General features: G+C 49.8%; 1 protein-coding gene across 1 annotated transcript; it reads right to left on the bottom strand.

The window, feature by feature from the left end:
• Window positions 1-10: 10 nt before the first annotated feature.
• On the bottom strand, window positions 11-26860 carry JAM3 (junctional adhesion molecule 3). Its single transcript, XM_042832005.1, has 9 exons — window positions 26800-26860; window positions 7322-7387; window positions 6316-6429; window positions 5487-5639; window positions 5063-5265; window positions 4542-4641; window positions 3842-3971; window positions 3036-3090; window positions 11-2429 (listed from the first exon to the last, which is right to left on the bottom strand). The coding sequence occupies exons 1-9, from the start codon at window positions 26843-26845 to the stop codon at window positions 2394-2396; spliced, it is 903 nt and encodes a 300-aa protein (XP_042687939.1). The 5' UTR covers window positions 26846-26860; the 3' UTR covers window positions 11-2393.
• Window positions 26861-27950: the final 1090 nt, after the last annotated feature.

The following is a 27950-nucleotide window of genomic DNA, read 5'->3' as shown; positions in this document are numbered from 1 at the left end:
AACCCACAGGAACGCTTTAGAGCTCGGTATTTATGTAAAACATTCTTGCAAAGTTAAACGTCATACATTAGTACAAACCTAAAAATTATTCACAATGATACAGGTTCCATCCATCAGATCTCATGAGCTGTGCTGGGGGATCGTCTCCCCTCCTCTCGTTAGAGATGCCACTGTCACATGGAAAGATACAAGTTGTGATTCTTAGTTTGCAGGCTTCCCCCATGAAGGCTGCCTTTGGCTCATAGCAAAACTGTAGATTGTACTCCCAGAGCTACCCCAGCTCAACCATTTACCTTCTCTTCCTCATTAAGAGTATCCTACAAGCAGCACAGAATTATGCAGAAAGGAATGTTGTGCTCACTGCTGCTGTAATGATGAGGGGCAGCGTGCAGCTGGTGAACACCACTGTGTGCCCATCTTAAGGTTACCAGAATGAGTTGAGAAGTAGCCATGGTTGTGGTTATGGAAAGAAATTGCTGCCCTAGCTTTAGTTTTGCTTTCATTAGCAAAAGGAAAAGTGGTAATGTTTAATGTAGGTAAAACAAATGCAGCAATGGCATGTCCAGCAAGGCAAACAAAGCAGATGAATGCAGAACGCTAAAAAATAACACTGACAGTCCAAATCATCAAGTATTCAAAATACTGTCTACATGAAAAGTTAAGACAATTCATATTGGAAATACAAGAATACTAAATTATGCTACATTTAAAAAACTTCTTAAACCACAGCACAGTTCTAGTGTTGCATCCACATCTTGCAGTTTAGGCAACCCACTGCTTTCCAACACTATCAACTCATTCAACACGAGTTTCCATTCATTCTCTTTAATGCAAAGAGAACTAGATTTCTTTTTTTATTTTCCTTTTACCATGGAGAGAAAAGTTGCAACCGCCACTACAAAAGTGCTTCTGTGTTGACCTTTTGCTTTCCCAACTCCAGAAACAGTTGCTTGGCTATGCCATCTAAACCTGTAACGTTGCCATAGCTGTCACAGCACCACGTTAGTGCTTCAGGGAAGTTGCAGAGGGGGAGCAGACAGTAAAGTCACTCTGTCACCTTGTTGGAACTGAATCCAAAAAAAGCCATCCCTGGATATTTCTTGCAACAACAAAAACAAAGTGTTGGTCACTGGCAAGAAAAGTTCAATGTATAAAAAAGTTGATAGGTCCTGCCATAAATTTACAAAAACTATCCCTGAGTGACTCTGTTCTGTGTCTTGTAAGACCTCCTGTGACAAGTAAATTGCTGAGGGTAGCTTAAGAGGAAAGAGATGCTGTTCTACCTGCAGGTTTGTGTTACACTCTGCAGTAATGCTGATATGCTCTGACAGTGCCATACTATAGCAACGTTTGAGCTCTCCTCTGTAGCTTAGAAAGTAAAAAAATAGCCACGTTACTTAAACACTGCTGGCATCACGTATTTACACTTTAAATAGAAACGTTACCTTTTCTGAAGTAATCAAAATAGATCTTTGCAAAAAATTTAGCATGTGGGGTTTTACAAAAGAAAGGGAGAAGGTTTTAAAAAAAAAAAAAAAGCTTGAAAATGTCTCAGTACCTTTTCTGGGACTCTGGGCCCACAGAAATATTTGGCTTTGATTTTCCTGAAAGGGACGACTGAGCACTGGGTTCTGTGCCTCCACTGTAAGCCTCTTTAACGGGCCAGCAGACGCAAGAGGGAAGCCTGCTTTGCAGATTAGAATGAGGGGTTACCTGCGTGCAGTGAGCCTTCTGTAAAGCAGCCAGCAGCAGCAGTCCTGCAGCCTGATGCTGCCTGTGCTTCTTGTTAAACAGAGTAATGAGTAATAAGTTGACAGAAGGGCTGAGAACGTTAGTTGTGTTTGCTGTATGTGTGCCTCTCAACCTGTCAGCTGCACCTGAACAGTCATAGTCAAAAGCACAAGACAATCACAAGTCACAGCCTGGCCTGGGCAGGAGGATTTCCCCCTCGTATAGATAAATGGGCAACACTTATTCTTTGCAGTCCTACTGCTGTATCAGCACCTTTTTTCCCCACTAGTAATGTCTACGTAATGCTGCTCCCTGGTTGGTTTGCACACTGAGGCTGTGTCCCTGCAGCACAAAGAGAAGGCAATTCCACAGACTTCCATAGCACAGTCTCTTGGGAAGTATTTATCTTCCTTACTCCAAGGACAGGTTTAGGGGATCCTGGTGGTGTCCCTGAAGGCAGGGGAGACGCAAGTTGGGCAGTGAGGAGTTGCTTTAAACTTTGGCAAAGAAAAACAAAAGAGATACAGATAGCTAGCTATCAAGTTCTTGTGTGTTCCAAACTCTTCCAAGCGCACTTAATTCGTCTTTTGCTCTCGCTTCGAGTTCCTGGAGGAGGTATTTTCACACTTGCTTTTGCTGGTTTGCAATATTCTTTTGGCATCTTATATGACAAATGAAGATTTGTGCCTGAAGTCGCCCTGCAACAAAACAATTCTGGGTGTGGGATGGATGCGGTGGCATTGCGGGCACCCCTTGTTTCCTGCTGCCCATAAAAGTGGGATCACTGAGCATTGCAGCCAGCACGTAAGGAGGAGGAGGAGGCACCAGTTATACCAGTTGGGTGCTCCCTCTCCCCTTCTCCCATACCAAGGTGTGGCACAGTGCTTCCTCATTCCCTCTCCAATGTCTCTGCTAACAGGGGGAGGCTTTTTTTCTCATCTTAAGCCGAGTGATCTAATCAAATCCTAAAATGCAAATTCTCTCTTAAAAGTATCGTGGCTTGCCCATTTAATCCAATGAAACTCATCCTGGGGGGTGTCAAGCTGTAAGAGAGCTGAGACAGAGCAAAGCTCTGTCTTATAGCTTTTGGCATCAGTTGCTTCAGGCATCTTAAACTGTTCATCATTTCTAAGGAAATGACTCAGCCTTTACCCTTCTGTTTTCTCCCTGTTCTAAATCCTTGTTTCTCAGTGGTGTTTGCTCTTAGAAAGTCTATAGGCCCTAAAAAAAAACCCCACCCTGGTAGTCCTCTGCCCACCTCTTCCTCTCCAAAGCAGAGATGTTAAATGCAAATCATTTGTTACCTCATCATCTGTCCGGATGTAGTTAACGCCATCAGGTTTTGCTGGAGTCTTGTAGCTGAAATAAAGGAAAAGATCTTATTTCTGGGACAAGGCGATTGCAGGATTTGAGAGGAGGTGCTGAGAAAGAAGAAAACAAGGAAGAGCGGTCCAGTGAACAGAAAGCAGAGAGAAACCTCACAACACTGAACACGGAATAAATGTATCTGCTGAGAATCTTGCTATTTACATACATTATCTCTTCTGCAGATTCTGCAAGAACATCGAGGCTTGTTTCTGATCTGTGAGAAATTCCCACCTTCAAGTGCTAATGCTGTTGTTTTTAACGTTCTAATGTGCCTTCTAGAAGGCTTGTTTTTAATCCCAAATTTAGGTTCCGAGTCACAGCTAGCAAGATTTCCTGCAGAGTGCCTACTCTTTGGCATATATTTGCTATGCATCTCCTCATGCCTTCAGCTAATTGTGCAACGAGCTCTGCTTGCTAAGTTGTAGACCTCTGTATGCCAACAGCACATTACCTATTGGACAAACACCTACTGCTGTTTAATTGTGTTGGTCCCCTCTTACTGTGAAAAATATGAGGATATTAAAACACAGCTCCCGTTCCCCTGTCTGGTCCTGGTAGTGAGCACAGAAGGAATGATACCAACATTTCCCTGAGGCAAAGAAACCTTTGGTGCAGTGCTTGCAGAGGGGATCTGAATACTTTGAGAACTGTAGTCTTTGGTAGGGAGCTAAGAAGAAATATACAAAGTCAAGCACTGAAATACACAGTGAGGTGGCAATAGGAATGCTGGATCCCAGCTTACCTTTCCCCACTCTCTTTACTGTTTGCAAAGTAGCCTCTCCTGTAAGCACAGCAGATTCCAAGAGTGATGAGCACCAACACTGCCACGACCACCAGGACTCCACCAATTATCCCACCAATGTTGAGGTCATCTGGCAAAGACAGAAACCACAATCCAGCAATTTTCTTAAGGCAGTGACATGCACTAAAATGACATTTCATACGTGTGAAACTGCAAAAGTTCCTAAGAATTATGAATTATTTCCACTCTGGAAGGACTCAGAGTCCTTCCAGAGCACAGAGAGCTTCTCTTCTGGTCTAACAGAAGAGGGAAAACTAACAAACTTTCCTCCTCTATTGCCTTGTGTGTAGCAGGTCCAACCACATCATTCTCTGATTGCTAGTAGTTAAAGATTCTCTGATCTTCCTTGGATAGTTTGGATCTCCTTGTACCATCCTCCAGATACTAAAATACTTCTGGAACCTCTTTGGGTTGTGAAGAGCGGGCTACACAGCAGTACTGCAAGTTTTTCTCCTTCAATGCTACTCAGCTTTGAAAATACCATGCAAAAACCTGGTCCTGATACCTTCCTGGAAAAGTCAGCTGTGTCTGGGGCTAGAAAGACACTCTAGGATGCCCCCCTTCCCTCCCCATGATGATGGTGGTTTATTTACAGTGAAATATTAATTAACATTGTCAATAATTACATAGAGCCACTCACAGACTTCCATCTCCTGCTCCTCACACTTGGCAAAGCCAGCATCGTTTGTTGCAATGCAGGAGTAACGGCCCGTGTCACCTTTGTGCACAGCATGAAAAACCTGGGGAGGAGGAAAGGTGGAGGGTTGTTTAACGTGCTGAATGTGTAAGGGTTACTTTTCACGTGTTAGAAAGCAGGGCCAGAGCTGCTGTGGGGATTCACACAAGGACAAGATTATTTCAGAGAGGGAATTCTCTGCTTCGGCGAGCCAGCAGTACAGCAGCAGGAAGGGAGCAGCTCTTTGCTGTGGACCATGAGATGTTCTCCTTCCCTCTTTCTAAAGATGCAAGTGGACCACATGCAAACAGCTAGGTTTTTGTCACATTCATCTTCCCTTTCCAAAGTCATTCAGATCCCAGAACAGCAAACCTTCCAACTATACCTTCCTAAGAAGCCATGCAATGACTTTTTTCTTTCCCGAGCCACTCCCAAATTAACCTGCCCTGCAACACAAGTCTTGATTACATCCACGAGGACGTTACCAGAGTGCCTGTGGTGGGATTCAAGCTGTAGGACGAGTTCTGGAATTTGGCATTTGATTTTGTGTCTGGTGATAACGGCTCGCTGTTGCGATACCAGCTGTACGTAGACTTGGGGTAACCTTCATTCTCGTGGCAGTGGAGGGAGGCTGTCTTACCCACAGGTACAGCTTTAGGCACCGTGCATCTCGGAGTCACGGGTTTCACTGTGGGAAAGACACAAGCCGTGTGAATGATACTGCTGAGCACAACACAGTGACTTTGGCATGCTTTGTGAGGTGGCTGTGCTACAAAAGGCACCAACACCTCCAGCTATTTCCAGACGGTTTTAAGCAACAAGATTCTGTGGAATGCCAGTTACAACCCTGAGAGAGATTCTTCTGTTAGCTAGCAGTGCTTGCAAAGATAGCTGGACCTGGAACATTACCTTGGACTGTAAGCTGGATATTTATCTCATCTATGGTTTTGGTATCAGAAGGTGCTGCCACTTCACAGCGGTACGTGGCCGTGTCCATCCGGGTGGTGTTTTTAATCACCAGTGATGTCCGGCTCAGAATTTCTGCCCGAGTTGCAAAGTCACCTGATAGAGAGCAAAGAGAGAGAAAAATGTCAGGAGAGCCGCGCAAAGTAACTTTAAGGATCTGAATAAAGTGGTTGACTGGAGGCCAGAGAACCACCCAAAGGAATGTAACATGAAGAGCCTTTCTCTCTGCATGACCACAAAGGAAACCAGTGCTGCTAAGCATGTAAGAGAATGAACTGCGAAGCACCACCCCAAAACTCAAACATTGGCAAAACTGGACGTCCACGTCAGCCTCAGATCTTTTGGAAGGCTCCTCTGCATGTGGCTGTTGGTCCCATTTCAAGTGACCCCTATCTTGGAGTAGTTCCAGTTGCATTTCATATGGAAGGATCGCAGAGGTCAGCATCTGGTCCCGAGAGCCCAGACATGCAATGACCATGCAAGGAGCAAGTTCTGGAGAAGGGAAACGGCAGCATTGACTTTCATGCTCATCTCCTCCACAGGATCTCCCTCCAGCTCTGGGGCTCCTTACTGAGAGCAACCAGCAATGAGCTGCCAGAGGGCAAAGAACATCCTGCTCTCCTTCCACTCTGTGCTTTGACTGCTGAGCTCTAGTTCCAGAAGAAAGCAGCAAGACAGCCAGAGATCCTTCCTCTCACAGACTTTTCTGTTCTCAGTTCTATTTGTTGCTGAGGCTGTTTGGAAGTCTTAAGGGGACAAAATGTCTTCATACCCTGCATTTTATTGTCAAAAAACACATAAGAGGTTTCGCCATCTCGGATTTTCTTCCACTCTATTCTGGGATCCGGTGTTACGGTTGATTTAATGATGCAGGATAGCTCAACACCTAGAAAGAGAAATAAAGGGAATACAGATTAATAGGCAGCAGCTGTATTTTTGTTCTGCTTTAAGCCGTCTCACACGCTGTTTTATTAGGAGATGCTGCCCACAAAGCAAAAGCCTTCTCTTTCATGTGCCTCACAAACAGAAACACTGCTGGGTTCCAGGAGCTGTTGGGGAAGATGGACTTTGGCCAGCAAAAATAATAGCTGTACAGATATCAAGTATGGAGAAAAATGAACACACTGTTCTCTCCAGGCTCTAACGTATGGCAAACAAGACCTTATGACAGGGTGAGCCCACAGCGCTGTCTTGCTGCTAATCAGAGCATACAGTGTGAGTCAGGACAGCAGAATCTCCCTGGGTGGTGTCTGGTCATCTTCTGGCAACACACTGTCTGCCTGAGCGTCCTGGGGGCCACGGTGCCCAAGGAAAAGCTCAAGGCATCCCATCCCCATGGAAGGAGGCTTTGCCATCTCCATCTCCTCCACAGAAGGCAGCATTGCAGCACAGCTCATGCCGTACCACACTGCTTGCTTGTCTCAGGACCAAGATGTAAGATAAATTTCCCCAACCCCCTTCCAGTGTACTAATTGCAAGGCGACGGCCTTTCCTCTATTTGGGATCCAGTTCAAGAAAGCACTCAGGCAGCCACTTTGCAACGCCGATGGCTTTCAGGGGACTTCAGCACACTATTTCAATCAAATCTGTGCAAAACAGAGAGAGATACATATTCCTAAATGCTCTGCTGAATCTCAAGCTCTCGCAGCCCTGCCTCACCCCAAAAAACAGGTATCAGGAGCAACAAGCCAAGCTTTTCTCAATGGTTTGGGTGCAAAGCTCCAGGCAGAGGGCAGTGCACGGCGGTGTTGGGCAGCCTGCAGCCCCACAGCACTCACTCTGGAATTCCTGCACCACAGGCTTGGTGTTGCTGGATGTCAGCTCCACGGCCAAGAGTCTCCAGCCTGGAAAAACAAACAGAAGAGAATAAGAAATAGCACAGCTCATAATTCACCCTGTAGAAGCACATCGCCTGCTGGGAAAAGCTCTCCTCCAGCTCCAAGGGCTAACTTCCCTACATAGAAGCTGTTCCGTGCTACCCATGCCAGTCCAGCATGACAAAGTTTATTTAGGAGCTGTGGTGTAAATACAGGAAAATGTAATTGTTGGAAGCAGCAATTAAAGAGGGTGATTAGCATAATGGCACAAAACCAGTGCCAGCACAAGCTGCTTCCCTGTGCTTCACACTTATGTAGAGGGCGAAGGAATTCTCATTCTGGTGACGAGAGAATGAATGTATTATTCTGCAAACAAAGCCAATGATTGGGAAGAGGGGGGAAGCAGGTGGGTCTGAAGGGCTTTGATCAGTTCCTAGAAGACAAAACGTGCCAGCTCTCTAACACACTGACTGTACCTTCAAGTGTTTTGGGACTCTGTGTGGTACTGTAAAACACAAGGTAGAAAATGATGAAAGGGCAGTAATTCAGGAGAGACCAGAGAAGTTCAGCACTTTGGGTAGAGTTCCAACCCAACCCATACAGGACAACAGCTCTCTTGTGCCACACTGCATCCTCAGAACACAACCATAGCAGAAATGCTGAGTCCTGGCCTGAAGCAGTGATGGAGCACCTGGTGGGAAGGCAGGGCCAGCCCAGGGCAGCTCAGGTGCATGCAATGTACTGAGTGATGGAAGTGATGGAGCCAGGATCCACCCCTTCCCAGCCACCATTTAAGGATTGGCAGTGGAGGTGATGGGGTCTCACTGGAGATGCCTGCATATTTGAAGCCTTCTAAAGGTAAGCAGCTCTTTTATTTTCTTCCTGTGCCCAAGGCTGCTGCATTTGAGCAAACCCTCACTTGCTGCAGCCTGGCACTTTGCTACCCTGCCATCGTTGCTGCAGATTGCATTGCAGCAACCTATTTCCTCTTCCTGCTCCTCCTGCTCTGAACTCCAAAATGTTTCCCATTTGTGCAGCCCTTTTTTCCCTTTTGCATGTTATTTTCTTTTGAAGACTCTGCTTTCCTTGTCTTTCTGCATTTCACCAGAGCAGGTACCACCAATGCCCATTGCCTTCACCAAGCATCTAATCAGCACAATAAAGATGATTGAAACAAGCTCCTCAGTGACACGAAGGCACACATTATCTAAAGGTTCAGATTCTCTCAGAGTAAGAAAGTCATAATAAACCTGAATAGAAAGCAGAGAAGGCAGCTGTAAGAAGGAAAAAAAGAGATCTTCAAAATCACAGCCAGACAGCTGGGGATTCCTGTGTGCCAACCTTCCGGATGGAAAGCTTTTGGTCGGAGGGAATAAGTGACAATGCAAGGGCAAAGCGCCTTTGGTGGAGCGGATCAGACACCAGAACAGCAAGGCAGAGCTCTGAGAAATGCCCCAGAGATGCTCCAAATGATGCTCCTTTCCACCTTACTGGGATGCTCCCTGCCAGTTCTTACCACCCCTCATTTGCTCAGTGTGGATGCTTTGCTCAGTGCCTTGGTTCTCAGCTGTTAGGACCTTTGGGGAGAGCTACATTTGGGCAAGGTTTAAGAGCTGCCTTTGTGCTCAAAGTCATTGTTGTTCAACAAAAAGGCAGTGGGGGATGCAAGCTATGAGCCAGGCAAGCAGAGCTGGTCTTAGGGCCTTGGCACCCTTCCCCTTTGTGCATTCAGGGCCATGGAGGAGAAATGCATGTGGGAGAAATGGGAGGAAGAGGGACATGACAGAGCTTCCTTAAAGGAAACTTGATGTTCCTGGTTTTTTTTCTCTTGCTCTTGTTTACAAGAGATCATTTTTCAGATAAAAAATGTGCCCCACCAAATAGATAACATGATAACAATCTGACTGAAGTACTTCTGGTCTCTGAAGGTCCCTTCTAATTGAGCTATTCCATTCTATCTATTCTGTCCTCCTACAGCCCCAGCACAGATGGAAGTGGAGATGACATTACCTCAATCTTACATTATTCTAAAGAAGCTAAGGCAGCACTTCTCCAGGAGATGGGGACTCCATCAGACTCTGCCCCATCTCATTGCTCAGAGGTTAATTCCCAGCAGCATCTTTCCTTTCCCACCCATTAAACACAAAAGCTTGAGGTCTATCCCTCAGGCACAAAGCAGGATGGCAACAAATTTTAGGCAGAAGCTGAGTCCTTGGGGGCTGAGCAAGAGACTCACATTATTACACGTATTGACTGTGGGCACACATCAATGCAGCTGCTTAAATCACCTCTAAGCCAGATTTATTCTTCTGCGTGTGGCACAGGCATGCTCTAAATAACGAGATGCCTGCAGCTGCGTGGAACAAAACTCCCCAGAGACCACCCAGATTGTAAAGCAGGAGCAAAACATCTTTACAGCTCTTCTCAGCATCACTTGCAGGTATCCCTTTCATACCGGTCTCTGCAGGGCTGGAGCAATTTAATGGAGGCAGTGCTTTCCAGCTGCCAGCACTGTGCTGCAGGAGCAGGGCAGCATCTGCTCTATGTCACACAGCTCTGTTGTTGGCACTGTCTCTCTGGTGATCGTGCATTGCTTTGTGTTACATCATCCTCATCGGGGGCAACTGTCACCCTTAAAAAGTTTGTTCCAAAGATGTTCCTTTAGGCATCGTTGGGCCCAGTGCAAATAAGCAGCAAAAGCTCTACGTTATGTAAATCCCACTTCAAAGGCCTCAGCACCAGGGCTGTGCAGGAGAGCTGTGCACAGGCATGCACTCCTTCCCAGAGCAGCATGCATGCCACAACAGAGGCACCCACCAGATCTGTATGTACTGTGGGCTCAGCCAGACATATGGTTGAATCCCAAATGCCATCAGCTCTCCAAATAGAATCCAGGACAAGGCAGTGAAGTCTATAGCATATTCTTATGGTGCTTCTTTTAGCTGAGGAGAGCCAGCCCATGCATGTTGCTGTGACTCATGGTATCTGAATCACTTCAAAACGCTGCACTGAACCTACAGAAGAAATAAACTAGCAGCTTTATAGACAACTAGGCTGTGTTAAATCTCCTGTCTCTGCATGGGCCTCAATGCAAAGCCTGACCTTCTGTTTCCTTCCACCCCGATCTCTTATCTGCTTAAAAATTCAAGGCAGAAATTGGAAGAAGAGGTAAAATATTCCTTACGTGCTACAGACAACGGCAAAAGGATGACCAGGAAAATACGAAGTTGCTGCCAAGAGGCTGAGCTGCAGCACAGCAGAGCCCTGTGCCAAGGGTGCAGTTATCTGATACGGTAATTTTAGCTAATGCACTGTTAGGCACAAGCAGTACGAAAACACACAGCTGTATTTAAACACCCACCCACTGAAGGAACAAAAATACGCCTTTCTTGAGGTGTCCATCAGCCATGAGCCGCCGCTCCATTTGCAATTCAAAACGCATCATCTAAGCCATGTGGGAATGCTGCAATAAGCCACACGCCTTGTTAAGCATCTCTGCTTTCTGGATGGTTACTCTGTGCAGCAGCAGTGCCACGAGGGTGAGACTGGTAGGTGTTAAAAACCCATCAGCCCAACGCTCTGTGTGTCAGCACCTTTGTGAGCACCCTGCCAGCGCTGAGAGATGGAGTGGTGGGGAACAGCAGTGTGGGTACAGCACAGAGGTGATGGGGGCAGGGGGTGTGAGATGAGCTGTGCTATCCGGGCAGCCCAGCTGACCCCAGCACGGTCCCTGCATTGGATGTGCTGTGTAGGAAGGGAAATAGCTGTTCTATTTGTGAGAAACCCCCAGAGGGACAGCAAAGGAAGCCCGCAGTGCTGTGCTGGGTTGGATAAGAGGAGGAAGAGGGAGGCCAGGTTCTGTGTGCTGCTTGCTTTGAGGAAATGGGAGAAAACTGAAGAAAAATCCGACCTTATGCACCACAAAACATCCATCCCTTTTTCTCTTCATGGTTCAGGCTCTTTTTCCTCCTCTCTGTCCCCAGTGCATCTCACTCCTGTTCCACAATGCGACCTGTGTTGGTGCAGCCATGGTGGGGCAGGATGGGTGATGGAATGCGTTATAGGAATGAGACCCCACGAAATGCTCAACCTGCTCTGGCTCTGCAAGCTCTGAGGTTTTATGTTCTGACTGTGCCTTGGCTTCTGTAACACCTAAAAAGACTTAAATCTATCTGTGACATATATAAGCCTGAATTTATATAGGGTCCATACACGTGTGGCCAGGAATAAATGGCGTAGCTCATTCTTACTTTCTCAATGATGGTTATTTTAGATCTGCTTGGAAAACCCTTGGTCCATCTGCTCTCATGCTGATGAGGATGGCTTTGGGAGAGCAAAGTCAGCACTGAGGATGGCTGGGGAAGCAGCCAAACAGAGCTGCACACCTTTCTCCTACTGCAGCTCTCTGTCTGCAGATGCATTTGTAGAACAAAATCTTAACCTGTTTACATCACTTAACTTAAACCATCACCTTCAAGACCTGACTCTGTTTGCTGCAGATGAGGCCCATTGGCATCCAAACCATGCACACAACCTTTTTTTTTTTTTCTTCCCCTCTTGTACAAGAGGATTTACTGTTCTACCTCCTAATCAGACAGCAAAGCCATTGGTACACAGCCAGCCTACGCACCCACACTCAGTTGTGAAACAAGTTGCTAGCAAGCAGATATAGAGCCCTCTTAAGACCAAAGCTTCTTCTGCAGATAACCATTCCTCCTCTCTCCCATGCAGGGAAGGAAGCACAGGCATTTGCCCTGTGAACACCACACGGTGCTTTCTGATCACCTCCCAAGATCTGGTTTCGTCGTGCTGGGTTGCAGTTGCAGACATGCTGCCTCCAACGTCCATCTGACAAGGGCTTCTGGAGGGAAGAATTTCCCAATCTTCGGTTGTGGTTCTCCTCAAGGCAGCACAGCATGTTTAGAGGTGAGATATTAAGGCCTTGCATCTCTCTGCACTTTCACAACCAGGCAGCCTATTCTCACGATCGGGTTTGCTCACCATCAGATTTGGGCACCACCTGCCTTGCAAATCCAGAGGCCCGTGCCAGGAGGAGGCATCATGAGCCACGTGCCAGAGCTGTCTGAACAGGTAGACCTCAAGCTCACTCAGCATCTTAGCAGACACATGAACCCTTGGCTGGGCATGTTGAGTTTGGACACTGTTTATCAGTCGGTTCTTGTACTCTCTTCTCCCTAAGAGCACGGATGCTTTAGGAGAGGCAGCGCTGAGCCAGGCTGGGAACGTGGACAGAAAGCTCCCAGCTGGCTGTGCCCACATGTCTGCTGAGATCCCCATGGGCAGAGCTTCCCTGTGACCATTTCCATCTGTTAATGGGCTTTACATTCATCAGTTAAGCTTCGGTCCTCCCAGATGCAGTGCCCCCTCCAACTCAGTCCCATTTCACTGGAGGAAGAAAATGAGTACGGAATACAGCATGCATATCAGTGTGCAGAGGATGCATGATTATGAGATCTGGGAGAATGCCTTACAGCAGCAAAATTAAAGGCTGGGAACAAAAACGGTGAGCACTAAAGGGAAGTAGAGATATCTACACAGGGCAAACTTGAAACCAACCCTTCCTGTCTATTCCCACTTGCCTTCCATTGTTTCCCTGGGCAGCCCCAAGAATTACCATACAGGCACGTCCTACATTATTTCTCACTTCAGCAAGTCCCCTTCCTCCCAAAAGTGGCAGATGCTGGTACCAAATTAGTGCAAAGTGGGAGGGAACCAGCTGATAACTGCGATAAGAGCCAGCAGCAGTGGTCTCCCTCCCTCCAGCCCTCTCCCTTCCTCCCAGCTGGGCTCCCATTGCAGCAAGCAGATGTTAAGTCTCTGGGGTAGAGTCAGGTCAGTGATTCACAACAGGGAGCTGCGGCCAAGATCAGGGAGACAGAAGAAACAAATGGGAAAAGGGACAAGTTCCATTTTGGCTTTTGTTTTTTTTTTTTTAATCTGATGGTCTCGTGTGGGAATTCGACTCAAGCGCTGCAGAGAATCTCGTCAGCCAAAGCGACATTTTCCAGGCTGAATGCCAGCCAGCACACAGGCTTGGTCTCAGCAGGTATTTGACTTTGGGAACTGGGTGCTCCCTACCTGCCTGACCCCAGCTTTTGATGAGGACACGCATATCAAAAGCTGCCTGGAATGCAAAGACAGGAACTAAGCGGATATGCTATCAGCACCAGGCTTTGCAATGCTCTTTAGTGTCTGGCTGTGTCCCAACCATCAATACAGAGACTCGCAGGGTTTTAGCCTATAATCCTCTATTCCTCTGTCTGTGACTCTAATCTCCTGATCCTCCGTTCTCCTCCAGTCTACGGCTTGACCAGCAAAACACAGACCTGGCCTTCTGCTTATCAGAGACCAACAATGTCATCTTCCTGAGGAAAGTGGGAGTTGGGAAGAGAGCAGCAGTCCTCAAAGCTGGGAGCCTCAGGTCTCACACACAGCTGTGCAGGCAACGTGTTACACAAAACATGTATGAGTGAACACATGAACACACATCTGCCTGTGGGCTTGCTACCCAGAGCCTGTCTGCAGAACTGCTGCTGGTGAGAAGGGGCCGTACGCCTTCTGCAAGGCAGCTCTGCAGCAAATCTCAGAACAAAGGATGCGGATTTACAAGGGAAAAAAGCACTGGGCAGAAAGCTGTGTGAGCCGTGGGCCTGAAGATGTGTGAGCTGGGAACACTGCTGCGGGGGCAGCCCTGATCCGTGCAAGCAGATCTGAAGAGCTTCACCTTGTCAGCATCAGCCAGCACAGGTTGCAGAAGGGAGTGCAAGGCAGGTCCTGAAGGAGCACATCAGGATGGAAAGGCAGCCTGTGTGAAATCACCGACAGACAAAGCTGAGGGACCGGGTGCAGTGAGAGCACGATTAGGGAGATGCTGGCCTGAATGAGCAGGAGGAAAGCAGTGTGATGTCAGAAGAACAAGGGAGAAAAGGGAAGAGTCATTCTGCATGTCCCAGCCTGGATCCCTGACCAAGTTTGTTTAACAGAGCGGAAACAAACCTCGGCATGGAGAGGTTAAAAGCCTCCTTGTCCTGGGGGAGCTGAACGAGCCACACATCCGAGAACCAACTTCTCCCAGCCCCTGACTTGTTTTTCTCCTCAAACATATCTCTGCTATTTTTAGCAGAGCATTTTCTCATCCGAATGCTCCCAGCTGAGTGCTGGTCAGGGGCCCTCGTCCCAGCGAGGCACAGCCCAGCATGGAAGGTTTGCTGCTCCTGTCCCCATCATCCTGCAGGCTTTGGGGTCTGCGTGTCGAGCTGCCAGGAACGTCCTGGCATTCCCCATGCATGTGGTGCAGGCAGGGCGAATGCTCTCACAACCCCAAGCAAGGGGCTGCAATCCAGAAGCAGATGAAGAAGAGGGTGGACTGTGCTGGTAATCGTCCTCAGGGTTTTACTGAAGTGTATGAACAATGGGAAGGAGATAGAAAGAAATGATTAGGCTGGCATTAATAGCAAGATTTACTTCTCAGTGCTAAAATCTATTTGGATTCCTTCCAGCACCTCCGAGGGAAACAGTGGAAGCCTTTTGTTCATAAAAGTTGCGACTAAAATCGGACTGGATAAAGCTTAAGGAAATACTTCTCAGAGGACAACCCTGCCTTGGCTGCTGGAAACAGATGAGGTAACTCCCTTCCTCTCCTCTGCTTCTCCCAGGCCCCTTGTTCCTCCTCAGCCAAAGTGCTAACCTGTCCGTCAGGCCATCGCCTGGCTGCTCAGCCTGCAGCACAGAGCAAGCTCAGGATGTCCACCCGTGTGCAATTAGTGATGCGTCAATTAATGTCTGGGACACTCGGCGGGGAAGCAGTGCCTGTAATTTCTTTCATTTCCAGCTTGACTGAATACCTGCCTGCCAGAGATGGGCACATAAATCAAAAGGCCAGACCAGGGCACACGAGTGGACAAATTGAATACAGCAGGGATGAAACCCCGGCTTGTCTGTGCTAATGTGCAGTTACAGCTTTGGGGAGCCTGGATGACTGAGCGCTTTCAGTGCTGTGAATGAAAGGCAGAGCAGCAGCAGCAGTGACAGCAGAGCTGCAGCCGAGGAGATCCCTCTAACAACGGCCCCTTCTTGGTCAGCATGCCTGTCGCCTGCCTGTCCTGGAGACATGTCAGTGAAGCAAACAGATTGGGAACATATTTGCACTCCCTGCAGCAGCACAGAAGCCAGCCCTGACAGAGGAGAGCAAGCTGGGCTCTTTTCTGCTCCTTCTCTCAGTGCCAAGTTTCCAGCTCTGCTTGAAACCTGCAGCCCTGCCTTCCTTTGGCAGGGGAGAAGGGAGGGGACAGGCAGGGTCAGGAAATACTCAGCTTTCGGCTCATGCTTGCAGCAGCTGGCTACAAGAGAAGGCAGCAGACTGACACAGCCACACACCTTCAAAAGCCCCACAAGAGATTAAATCTGGCACTGTGCAACTTCATCCTCCTCTCTAGCTAAGCTTAAACAAATGGGCCCGAGAAGAGCATTCACCTGGGCAGCCTGCAGATGCTGCATGAAGGCTTGTCCTCCCAATTAAAACCTTCAGAAAGTTTTTCCTAGCCCAGCAGGAACCCCAGGAGCCCAGAGCCCCTCTCTCGACTTTCATGCACATGTTCAAAACCACGGGCACTTAACCTTTGAGGCTCCCTTGAAAATCCCGGCGACGGCATTTTATGGATGAGTATGTTTCCCCTAACATCTGCCCCCTGTATCAGATGCTGCCAGAACCTCTCTCCTGGCTCCGCTCCCAGCTGGAGGACAGACAATGGCCATTTGAATGCAGTCTCCGCTTCCCCTCCCAAACAGCCTGGGGGAGATGGCACATTGGAGCCAAGGCAGCACTCAAAGCACAACTTGCCAGCCAGCCAGCGACAAGTCTCTCCGGATCACGGCCTGCCACTTCTCTCCCAGTGCAGCTGAACCACTGGCTGCAGTTGTTACTGGACATCCAGGTCAGCTCTGCTGGGCACTTACTCCTGGCAGCATCCAGCCAACCACACCGAGTCTTCTCAGCACGCTGCTGCAGCTCTGAATGGAGCTGAAGTCAACTCTCCTGCTGGATTCCCAGCTTTGCTGGCCAGAGCAGTGGGTTACAGACCTCTCCTGCCCCTCTCTGCCATGCCAGCTCTCCTGGAAACACGCTGCTCACCTCTTCTCCCTGCTCACCTAATTGCCATTCTTTGACCCAGGCAGTATTCAGGGCACAGAGGAGCAGTTCCACCTGCAGGAGGACTGACAGGAGGTCAGCCAGAGCTGGCTTGGATCCTCCTAAAGAGCCACGGCTCTGTCTTGCTAGAGATAGCATTGCTGCTTGCATCCCAGAGCTGTTCAGCCTGTTTGGCACTATTGCTGCTTCAGAGACTACACCAGGGTGAGAACAACCTGTCTAGACATCAGTTAACCTCCATCAAATCCCACTGCCACATCAAAGCACTACTGCAAACTGGCTAAGTAACAGCCCCTGCACCAGCCAGAGGCACTCAGATCCATCCCACCGTGCTTCAGAGCTCCTCCTTAACCTGAGCACTTCTGAGAGCAGGGAGAGATGGGATGAAACACCTCATTATGGGACCATCAACAGAAGTGATGATGGCTGCTCAGGCTGTGCCTGTATCCTTCTGCTCAGCAGCCAGAGTGGGGTGAAGTCACAGCAGCTCAGGGCAGCTCTTGAGAGACCTCGAACCCATGGGGGCATCAGCGTGAAAGGAACAGGAGAAGTTTTGGGTCCCTTGAGCACAAGTTACCTGCAGTCAGTGCTCTTGGGAAGCTACCATCAGCCCTATGCAGCCACTAAAAGAGCACCATCTAGCTCATTATTTTAATATGGGTCCTTTGAAATACCTCCTGCGTGAGAGACAGCTAGGAGAATCCTGTCTGGCTTTCTTCTATCTCAGGCAGAAACAGCTTTTATTTAGCAAACTGCTGCTAACAGCTCCGTCTCATTAGTCAGTGTTTAGGGAACCAGGCTGCAATTGTTCTGAAGCCTGGTGTTGCAGAAAGCCTTGCTAATGAGGTCTAGAGGAGAGATTCCTCCTGACAGGCCCACAATGACCCAGAAATCCTACTTAATTCCCCGTCAGTGAAAAGTGCTGAGTAACAGCAAGGTGCAGAGGCACTGGGGGCTGATCGCAGAGCCAGGCTGTGGCCTCTGTTCACACTTTGGGCTGTGATGCAACAGCTCCAGGGTACAGCCCCAGTGCTGCTCAGCTGTGTGCTGGCTCCCCAGGCTGAGCAGAAAGGAGTCTGGAGTGGAGATCTCTGTTCGGTGCAATAGGCATTGCAGGATTAGGCACTTTGAAGCAGCCTGGCTGTAGCTAGGGCTCTTCTGAAACCTCCTCAATGGCAGCAGCTGGAAGTGGGCTCTGCAGTGCAGCAGGGTTTGGCTCCTCTGGATCAGGCTCCCTTACCAACAGCGCCAACAACTCTGCCAAGAGCTTGACTCAGCAAGCTCAGCTCACAGCTGTGCCCCGCAGCTCCCAAACTCCATCCACACAGCTCCATCAGCCACACACAGCCCTGGGAGCAGCATCCCCTACCAGTCACAGGCTCACGCTGAATCCTCTGGTGGATGTGGGATGAGCAGCAGCTCTGCTACAGCAGTGTGTGTGCCCTGCAGGTGCTGTTAAGCTTCTCACATATTCTGCCATAACCACTACTCCTTATTTTTCCTCGGAGAAAAATGCAGCAGGCTGCCACAGGCTCGGTCCACAGGCATCCTGCTTTCAAGTGGTTTGCTTTCAGCAAGCAGAGCCATGTACCATGGTGAGGAACCTCTGGGCTGCATGGCCCAAGGCCAGCTGGGGGAGAAGATGAGGTACAGGGACCCAGCTGGAATGCAGGCTGCACGCAGCTGACCTTCTAGACCATCCCCAATAAAGATTCTTGCAGGCATCTGCTTGCCACCTGTTTCAGCCAGCAGACATGGGACTAAAGCAGGAATTCTGGACTTGAATGCACAGTCTGTTAAAGAGTGGTCTAAAGACTCTCACCCACGTGAAGCTCTTGCTGATGTATGCTCCCTAACAGACCCAGTGCAGAGGAATGCATCTTTGCCCATCATGTGCAAGACTGCTACTCCCATACCACAGATGCATCTCTGTGTTTAAAGCACAGCTCAAATCCACAAAGAACTGCTGCTCCAAAAATCACCAGCCAAAACAGTGTCTACAGACAGTCCTAAAGTGACTAATGATCTGGGGAGCCTCTGTTTCTGAACACCCACTCCGAGATGCTTGGCAGCAGCATGATTTCAAAAGGCATCAAACGTGCGCCCTTTGGGTCAGCTTTCTGTTCAAAAATGTCAAGCAGAGTATCTAAAATCACCAGCCACGTTGGACCAGCTATGGCTGCCAGGTCGCGTTGCTTTTGACTCTGTTTTCCAGCTGACACCTCAAGCCAAGCTCCTCGAATGTCAGCTCCAGAAGAAGGAAAGGCTCTGAAGCGGAGCTCGCTCTGCATCTTCCCTGCTCTGCTGGCACAGGGGAAGGATCTGCCTCGGAGACATGAGGAAAAGACATATGCTGTGAAAGGAAGGACCAGCTTTATTTTACCAGCCTGTGTTCCCACCAGAAATGTGCTTTAAAGACTGCCTTGCAAAGTAGGAATTAAATCCAAAGGTGCCTGTGTGTCTTCCTTGCTGTCATCCCATTATCAGTGATCTCCAGCCTGCTCTGAGTCAGAAGATGAAAGGTTCATAACACCACTTATCTTCCCACTTAAGAACATGCTTAGCAGCTTGCTGCTAAAGGAGGATCCTCAAGCCTGGGGAAGCAGCTGTGAATTCTGCAAATGGGTTCCCTGGCATTTCTTTGAAGGAGATACTACTTCTCAATGAAGGATATGAAAGGGAAACCAGGGAGTGAGGAGAAAAGGGAAGTCTTTGTAGCAAAGAAAGACTTTGTGTCAGGAGCTTGAAGCTGAGTGACAGATGTGAGACCTGCGGCACTTGTGGGTCTCAGAAGTGACCGAGGATGAGCCAGGAATTAAAAAGCTCTTGGGAAATATTTAAGCAGCCAAACTTTTTTGTCACCAGACCACAAGAAGCTCCAAAAACACGTTCTCCTCGAGACTGTGCAGCACTACAGCCAAGGGAAGGGATCCCGTTACACGATGCAGGCAGAACGGCTGGATGCAGCCCAGCTCCAGCTCTAACAGCTGAGGCCAGCTCACTGCACAAGTCCCCCGTGCCTCTCCCGCAGAGCCAGATAAGAGATAAGCCTGCTGCCTCATCTCTGAATTTGACCCTCACCTCCTCTCTTCATAGAGCTAATTGTTATCGCAGCGAACCTGGGGCCAGCTTGCTTTGCTCCACGCTTAGCAGCTGAGTCAAGCCCTCAAAGCTGCCAAACAGAATCTGTTCCAAATAGCTGCAGAAAGAGGAGGCTCGAAGAGCCTGCAGCAGAACCACAATCCTGCCCTGGTGAGGAGAACAATTGCTATTGTGGACCGACAGCAGGCTGCTGGTGGGCAGCAAGCACGCCTTGCCTCTGCACTGGGGAGAAGCTCCCAGGCCCTCTCACGTTCACAGAATGAGCTGGAATCTGGAATTCCCTCTGTCCCCTGCCTCAGCAACCCAGCACTGCTGACTTACCAGCCCTGCTGACCTGGGCTCTGTGTCAACCAGTTCAGCTGTTGACATGGAGCACTGAAGATGCAGTTGGTAACTGGAAGAGGGAGCGCCTTGCAGTCGGCTGCCAGCCACAGCGCAGACTTCAAAGGGCTTCTCTTGCCCTGTGTGGGAGAGCGTGCAGTGCCTGCGGGCAAGGACAGCTGTTTGGCCAGGCCCATCAGGACTTCTGAGGGAAGAAGAGAGCAATCAGTACCTGGTTTGACCCTTTCAGCATGCGCAAGGCAGGCTTAGAGGCAGAGCGGTGCGCTGCCCTGTTATTTATGGGATGCTGAAAACTGGCCAAAACGAAGGGAAAACACCAGATACTAAGGATGCTCATCAGCTCACTTAGCTGCATCTGCCTGAGGGAGAGCACAGAAGATTCAGGTGGTGATTACAGGGCACTCTGGCTTTCATCTCAGACCAGCAGCCCAAAGGCAGCTCCACCAGCACTGACCAAGCCATAGCCAACTCACAGTGACTGGCTGCTGCACAAGGAGATAAGCCTGCAGCTCCTCACTCCCTGAGAGATCAGAGCAGCCCCATCTATGCACTGTATGCAATCTCAGCAGAGTAGATAAGACCAAAGGAGAACACAAAGCAACACCTCCTGTGCTGTAAGAGCTCCTTGATCAACAAGTTGATCCACGGTGGTTGCAGCTACCTTGTTTCATGGCATTCGTGTCTATTCCTGCCAGCAGATCATTCCTGCTAATGAGGAGCTGTGTATTATTCCCCTTAACTTGGCTGTTGGTCTCTGGACAACTGAATACACCAACCCCCCTCTCCCAAAGGTGGAGGACTCCCACAGCTCAGGGCTGGTCCAGAGGGACAAAGGATTGTGCAGAGCTGGGACTCCCTCTTCTAAGATGCAACATGGATGCAGGTGACCTCACCATAGAACAGATGTCATCCGGGCTCTAAAAATCACTACCTCCAAACAACATGATGGGTATAAAGAAATATTTATCTTCAAGCTTTCGCAGAGCTCAATGCAGAAGAAAAAGATTAAAGCAAAGATTTAAGCTTAAAATAGCTGTTGATAAGATCCTTTTGGGGGATAAAAGCTATTTTGCAGAAGCAGAGGACATTGCAACACCTTTCCTGATGTTAACTGGGGAAGCTCCTGGAAACCATTCAACAGTGTTAGCAGCCAAAGCACCTCAGGAGGAAGTCCATTAGCAGGCAGCAATCTCCTTAATGGATCCTCTGGGTATGTGCAGAGCTGCCTTGCCTATGGATGCTCCATTCTGTCTGCTGCTGTGATTCAAGAGTTGTTAGTGCAGCCACAATCATCCAATACTGTAAGGAATGCTTGTAATCTTTCAGGAAGCCCAACAGCCCAATGAATGGGGATGTCAATTGGTGCAGTGAGGTGATGTTTGCTTTATACAAACCATGCAAAGCCAGACCTGGCTCTTTGGGAGCACTGCACTTCTTCCCTTGGAAGCACAGCAGCCAAGCTCCAACCCACCTGCAATCTGCTGGCCCTGATCAGGGAAGGCAGATCTCAGAGGTTACAAAGGGGGGGATTTTTCTAAGAGGCCTGGGGGTGTTGGAAGCACAGCCAAGTAAAGGCAACAAATCCCCTGAGATTTCCATGGATTTCTGCAGCTCAGTGGCAAATCTCACCTGGGCCCCAAAATGTATTTTTAATAGAGCAGTCAAAAATCTGGACGTGTTGAGCGTTGCCAAAGCGTTACCTTTCAGCCTGATGCCAAAGACGTGGCAAGTTGCTGGCAGGTTGCAGTTTGCAGGCTCTTCAAAGGAGCTAGCTGCTTCCAAATGAATTAAGAGGACTCATTAAGAGGACTTTTCTTCACCCAGAGGGTGGTGAAGCACTGGAACAGGTTGCCCAAGGAGGCTGTGGATGCCCCATCCCTGCAGGCATCCAAGGCCAGGCTGGATGTGACTCTGGGCAGCCTGGGCTGCTGGTTGGCGACCTGCACACAGCAGGGGGTTGGAGCTGGATGAGCATCGTGCTCCTTTTCAACCCAGGGCATTCTGTGATTCATGACTCTTAGAAACCTGCTGACTTACTGTGGTTGTAGTAATCAAGGACAACGATGGGAGCAGGTTAGAATGTGTTCTGGCCTTTACTCTGAAATCCTGGGATTTATGATTAAAAAAAAAATAACATGCTTGAGCATGATCTGAACAGAATTTAATTTCATCTACTCCACCTATTACTGCTCTGAAACCTTCATTTCCCCTTGCAGCTGCCCACGTTAAGCCCTGCACTCCGTCCTGCGTCAGGGCACTACATGACCCAGAGCACAATGCCATTTTTACTGGCAGCTGAATTCTTTTCTTTTTTCTTAGGTTTTTCCTGGTCTCACTTATTTAAAAAAAGGAATTGCTCCTGCATCTGCTGCCTTGTTTTTTTTCTGTCACTTGTCAGGTTTGCAACATGCAACATCAAGCACAACCTCCTTGGACGGCCAGTGCAGCAGAGGAGCTCTGAGGAACACCCTCTGGAGCCCTCACTCTGCTTTTTCCAGGAATTTGGAAGGCCTGCCTTGGGATGCTGCTCTAATGAGAACTGGGCACCAGCTCAATTATGCAGCTGTCTCGCTGGTTTGAACTTCCAAGCTGTGCGTTGGACAGCTGAAGCCCATCACAGGAGTCACACAAAGGCTTCTTACAGTGAGAGGCACAGCAAGGCAATCAAAGGCAGCTACTGCTGAGCTGGAGTGCTAACAGACCCACAGCTGGCTGTTCTGGGGCAGGAAACGCCTTGCACACACACCTCGTCCAGCACTGATCGCCAGGGAAGCCCTCTGGAGCTCCATGTGTATGAAATGAGGAGCAGGGTTTGGTGAGGAGTGGTCACCCACGGGGCCAATATTCAGGCCATGCCCATGGGGTGCCTCGCTGTGCCACCCCTAGAGCTGTGCCCCATTGCCAAAAGTGTCTGAGAGCATCAGGTTGTGCAGACAGCCCTCTCACCCTGGGCTAATAGGTTAATACAGGGCTGGAGTTCCAAAGGGTGATAAAGAAATACAGACCTGAGCTGCTCCAGATTTCATCCATCCATCCATCCATCCATCCATCCATCCATCCATCCATCCATCCCTCCATCCCTCCATCCATCCATCCATCCATCCATCCCTCCATCCCTCCATCCCTCCATCCCTCCATCCATTCTGTCCTCCTGACACTGACAACTTGCATTTTCAGCATGGGAGCCTGAGACCTCAAACACAACGCCTACCTCCTCTGCCCCCAACTGCTGGCAGAGCCATACCCACACAGTAATCCAACCCCTTGGGTGAAATGAAGACTGCATCCAGAGCATTCATTAGCTCAATTAACACCATTAAGTGGTTGTTAGGCTGCGGCCTGACTGAGCAGGGAGTGGGTTTCATGGCCACTGCGATGCTCAGAGCTGTCATTCTGAGCCATTTCCAACAGCACAACACTGCTGATACTATGGGGAGCAGACAAACACACCCCTCATTGATTGGAAGAAGGTGGTATGACTCATATGCTAGCTGATAGCGAAACCAGATTGAGCGTGCAATTATCCTAATTAATTTCGTATCACGAGTTCATCTCTAATACACACGGTGGCTTCAAAGCAGGCCACCAGCTTTCTGCACAGAGCAGCTGAGAGGCATGTTCAATCTGGTTTTTTGGGACTTGGGATCTTGCACAAAAGTTGCTAACTCCCTCTCACCACTCCTAGGCTGCCTGGTAAGGAGTGCTGGAGCTCCATCAGGGCTCAGCACAAACAACCACAAAGCATTCTTAGCTCTAAGTGTGCAACAGGGGGCCAGCTCTGCTGTACCAGGCAGCACTGCAAGGACTGATAACATGGGCAGCATAGCCTGCAAGAGAAACTTAAATCATCACCTGTGGGAGCTGTGGGGAAAGCAAGAGTGAGTGGGGAGCTGGCAAAAGATGGGGGCAAAGCAGCAGGAGATGCAGAGCAGCCATTGCCTGTATTTGTGAAGCTGGGTGCAGCAGCTCATGCTGCTGTATTTAATTGTTTAGGTGAGGTCTGGCAGCCCGACCTGTGTTCCTGATGCAAACCCTCAGCGTGGGGATGGATAAGTGAAAAACAACCCGGCAGGCGGGGAGACCCGGAATTCAACCCTTAAAAGAAAATAAACACGTCAGTGAGGAACCAAAGTTCACCATCGGGGCAGCATCTCTATCCTCAGCTCCTTCTCCCTACAAAAACCCCACATTTGACTCTCTGGATCTACTCGTGCCTCGATAACCAACTAATTCCCAACAGCATTCCGAGCAAAAAGGAATGCGCCGGTGTCACGTTCTTTGTCAACAGCTGTAAAGCTGATGGGATCCAACAGCTCTGCGGTGCTGGTGCCTGAATAGGAGCACCAAGCCCTCCTTAGGAATTTTTTGGAAGACATTATTAAGCATCTGATTTTGGCACTGCTCTCGGAGCTGATTGTCCCGCTCTCTCAGTGCCTGGTGAAAAGAAAGCAGTGCTGCAAATAGTTCCCATCAGCAAGGAACAACATCAGCAGCAGAGCCAGCAGTGTTTGCACCAAGCAATTCGTGGTGCTGACAGCTGATCGGAACAGTTGTTGGTGGCTGAGACAGATGGACCTCATATATATATATTGAAAAAAAAGGGAAGTGAGGACTCCTATTTGGTAGGCTGAGAAATGCCCTTTGCACCAAACCTCAGAGTTAAAGCACAGGGAGATCTGAGCTGAGCTTTCACGCTGCAGCGCGCTGGGGACCCGTCCTGTCTCCCCAGTGAATGTTTTATTTTGATCAGGAAATACTCGTGAATTTTGGGAAGGGCTCCACAGTTCTGCCCTCAGTCTGACATGTGAAATCCTCCAGATCCAAACTCTGATTTCCAAGGGAAGGTTGCAGCAGAGGCATCGAGGCAGGACATACAGTGGATGTCGGTTACAAGCTCTGCTTTCCGCCACTGATGCTGATAATTTCCGCCAGCATAATTATGGCCGTGGCATCTCCCTCATGTGCAGAATCTTTGGATACTTTTAGTGCCTGGAGCAGGGTACACACTGCACTCACCATGCTTCACTGCCTTCTGTTTCGTGGCAGTGCTTTGAGGCCAAGCCCAAGAGTTGGGTCCATTCTGGATAGAGAAGCACAGAGGCCATCCCTGCTCTGTAGTCTAAGAAGCACACTGAGCTCCTAAAACAGTTTTGCAGCATCTCATTGGCCTTGTTGCCTTCCTTCTCTGACAGCCAATGGGCTGGCATTGAACACAGCCCTGTGGGACCACCCAGCACCAACCCTGCAGGTTTCAGTGCACCTTTAATGTGGGATTCCTCCCAGTTCACTAACACAAGCGCAGTGCAACAAGAGTTTCTGTCCCCAGGCTTCTGCCTTCCACTCTTCCAGGCTTACGTCTCCAAATCTGAAGAGAGCTGGAAGCCATTGCAGGTTGAGGCATTGCAGAACCCACTGTGTTTAAATGGGGAGCAAACCCTCCTGCCTGCCAGATGAACACTCCCAGGTGGAAGTGTGAAAGCAGCGGGGTCTGCCTGCATTTAGCAACTCCAAAGAAACACACAAGTAACTGCAGTTTGTTTCCAGGTTGCTGTCTTTTAGGCCTGATTCAACAGGACGCTCAAGCACTGCTCCAGCACAGGGGGAGGAGAGGAAGGTGCCCTGCAGCCCAATTGCAAGAGAAGTTGGGTGAAATCTGCTCTTTTTCCTCGCTCGAATGGAACACCCAAACCCAAAGTTGGGACCTAGATGACTGTGATGCTCCAGGTACTCACAGTTCAGCCTCAAACACAGCAAAGTGAGCAGAGCCCCAAGTGCACGTCTCATTCCAATGGAATGTTCACATCTTCTCACCCTTTCTCTTAATTTTGGGGGGACCCAAATCTTAACTTTATTGAAAGCCCCGAAGTCTGAAAATCAGTAGGAACTGAAGAATTCCTTTGTCCTTAGATAAACTGGCTGAAGTATTTCGATACGCTCCAGTCTGGAGCTGACCCCAAGCAATTATTAGTGTGCACAGCCCCGTGCATCTCAGTGGCTGAACTTTCCAAGCCAGTTGCTGATTGGCACTCTGACCTCCCTCCATCCCTTCTCCTTCTGCCGCCTGCCTGGAAGGGGGGGCAATGGGAGCCCACCGGCTGCTGTCCCCCCCTCTTCATCCCCCCGCTATTAATAGCCAGACAACAAATGAGCCCAAATTCATTCCTGAGCGGAATTAGCAAATGTTTTTGCAATTAAAACTGCAAACATTCATGCGGGCCCCCGGAACAATAGGCGCCTGTGCCTGGGCTTGAATAGGGACTAGTGTCCGCCCTGCCCGCCTGCCGAGGCTGCACATTCCTGGCACCCTCAGCCCTGGACCCGCTCTTTGCTGAGCTCCTCGTTGCCTTCCCCCTCTCATCCATCCCACAGCTCAGCGCCCCTCGGGGTCCGCTCTGGGATGGAGGCAGCGCATTTTTCCATCACTGCTCACCCCGGGTTGGGACAGGGGCAGAGCATCCTCACTTCGCCGGGACCCCGATCAGAACAGCACGTCCCTCTCGTTTCCCAGGATCAGGGCAGCACGTCCCCTTTCCTGTCCGGCTTCGGGGCAGCGCATCCCCCTCGCTCCCCGGCAGCAGGGCAGGGCACCCCGTTCCCACCCGGGACGGCGATCAGGGCAGCACATCCCCCTCGCTGCTCGGGATGGCGATCAGAGCAGCGCATCCCTCCCCTCCCCGGGATCGGAGCGGCGCATCCCCGTTCCTGGCCCACCTCCTCTTTCACCGCATCCCTTTCCCCCCACTTCTACGCATCCGCCCCGCATCTCCCCCGACTCCGAAGACCTTTCGGAGGATCTCCGGGTCGATCCCCGATGCCCGGCACTCACCGAGCAAAGGCAGCAGCAAGAGAAGCGCCGGCCGCCGCAGCGCCATGATGGGGTGTGCGGAGCAGAGCCCTGCGCCGAGCCTGCGCAATGCCCGGCCGGGGGGGGCGGCCCGGGGGCGGGGGGTGCCGCGCTGCCGTTGCTGCAGTAACCGGGATGGGAGGTGCGGGACCGGCGCCTGGCACGGCGGGGCTACGGAGGGAGGCGGCCCCAGGGGTGGGGATGGGTTCGGTTCATTCGAGCTGTGCTGTGAGATTTAGGGGGAGGTTTGAGTGTTTTTGAGCGGTGGCGACTTAAAAAGGGTCGTTCGTGGGGGTGTGCCTTGCGAAAGCTGGCGGAAGCTGTGCAGTGAGCGGCAGTGCAAACTTTTGGTCTGGTTAAGGGGAGGGAGAAACGCGAACAGCCGTCGGGATCGCGGGGAGAGCTCCGCTCCAGGAGTTGGCTGCATCCCGTGCTGTGCTGAGCGAGTTCACCCCGAGTCTCTGTACGGCGCCCAAAAGCATCTCAGAGCCTTTTACCTTGAGACACTTCTCAGCACTGGGCGCTCGAGTCCCTGCTCGTTTGGTCCCCTGCAGGAGCCGGGGTCAGGCTGGATGGGGCTCTGAGCACCTGATGGAGCTTTGGGTGTTCCTGTGCATTGCAGGGAGCGGGATCAGATGGACTTTAAGGTCCCTTCCACCCCAAACCATTCTGTGATTTGAAGTCAGCCTGGGTGAGAGCCGGCTGTGCGTCACCGGCTGTCAGTGCACTGTGATGGGGATGTAATTAAGATGCTGTTGAAAATCAAGCAGCTGGAATGAAAGCCAAGCTCTTCACTGTTCCACGAGCTCGGCAGAACGGGTACAAATTAAGGGATGTAAAAACGTATTTAACTTGATAATGTGGTGGATCTAACTCCCAATGCTAATGAGGAGACTTAAAGGGCTGATCTGAGCCTGGTGAAATGAATACGAAGGCACTCATCAGTCCTAATGGCCAGATGGGACACTTCAGTGAGGATGCGGGGGATGGACTCGCTCAATAAGACTTGATGGCTTGCAGCCCAGCAGCACCAATCTTTGGTCCGGGTCCCCATTGAGCAAGAAGTCATTTTAACCTGCTTCCTTTGGTCTGAAGGGATAGAGATGTAAAATCCAGTGCCACAGGCTGCAATC

Source organism: Centrocercus urophasianus, unplaced genomic scaffold (genome assembly GCF_019232065.1).
Source record: "Centrocercus urophasianus isolate 14NV4802_14NV808 unplaced genomic scaffold, USGS_Curo_1.0 seq_37, whole genome shotgun sequence".
NCBI classification, from domain to species: domain Eukaryota; kingdom Metazoa; phylum Chordata; class Aves; order Galliformes; family Phasianidae; genus Centrocercus; species Centrocercus urophasianus.
The sequence above is the reverse complement of the archived record's forward strand: the minus strand, read 5'-3'. Positions and strand labels throughout refer to the sequence as shown.

Excerpts from the sequence above, each read along its gene's own strand:
- JAM3 (XM_042832005.1), bottom strand. The coding sequence starts at position 26,845 with ATGGCGCTGCGGCGGCCGGCGCTTCTCTTGCTGCTGCCTTTGCTCG. Across the intron at positions 3,972-4,541 it reads GGAGCAGGAGATGGAAGTCT|ATGACCTCAACATTGGTGGG; the intron begins GTGAGTGGCTCT and ends TGTCTTTGCCAG. Across the intron at positions 2,430-3,035 it reads ACATCCGGACAGATGATGAG|GGCGACTTCAGGCACAAATC; the intron begins GTAACAAATGAT and ends GTTTTGTTGCAG.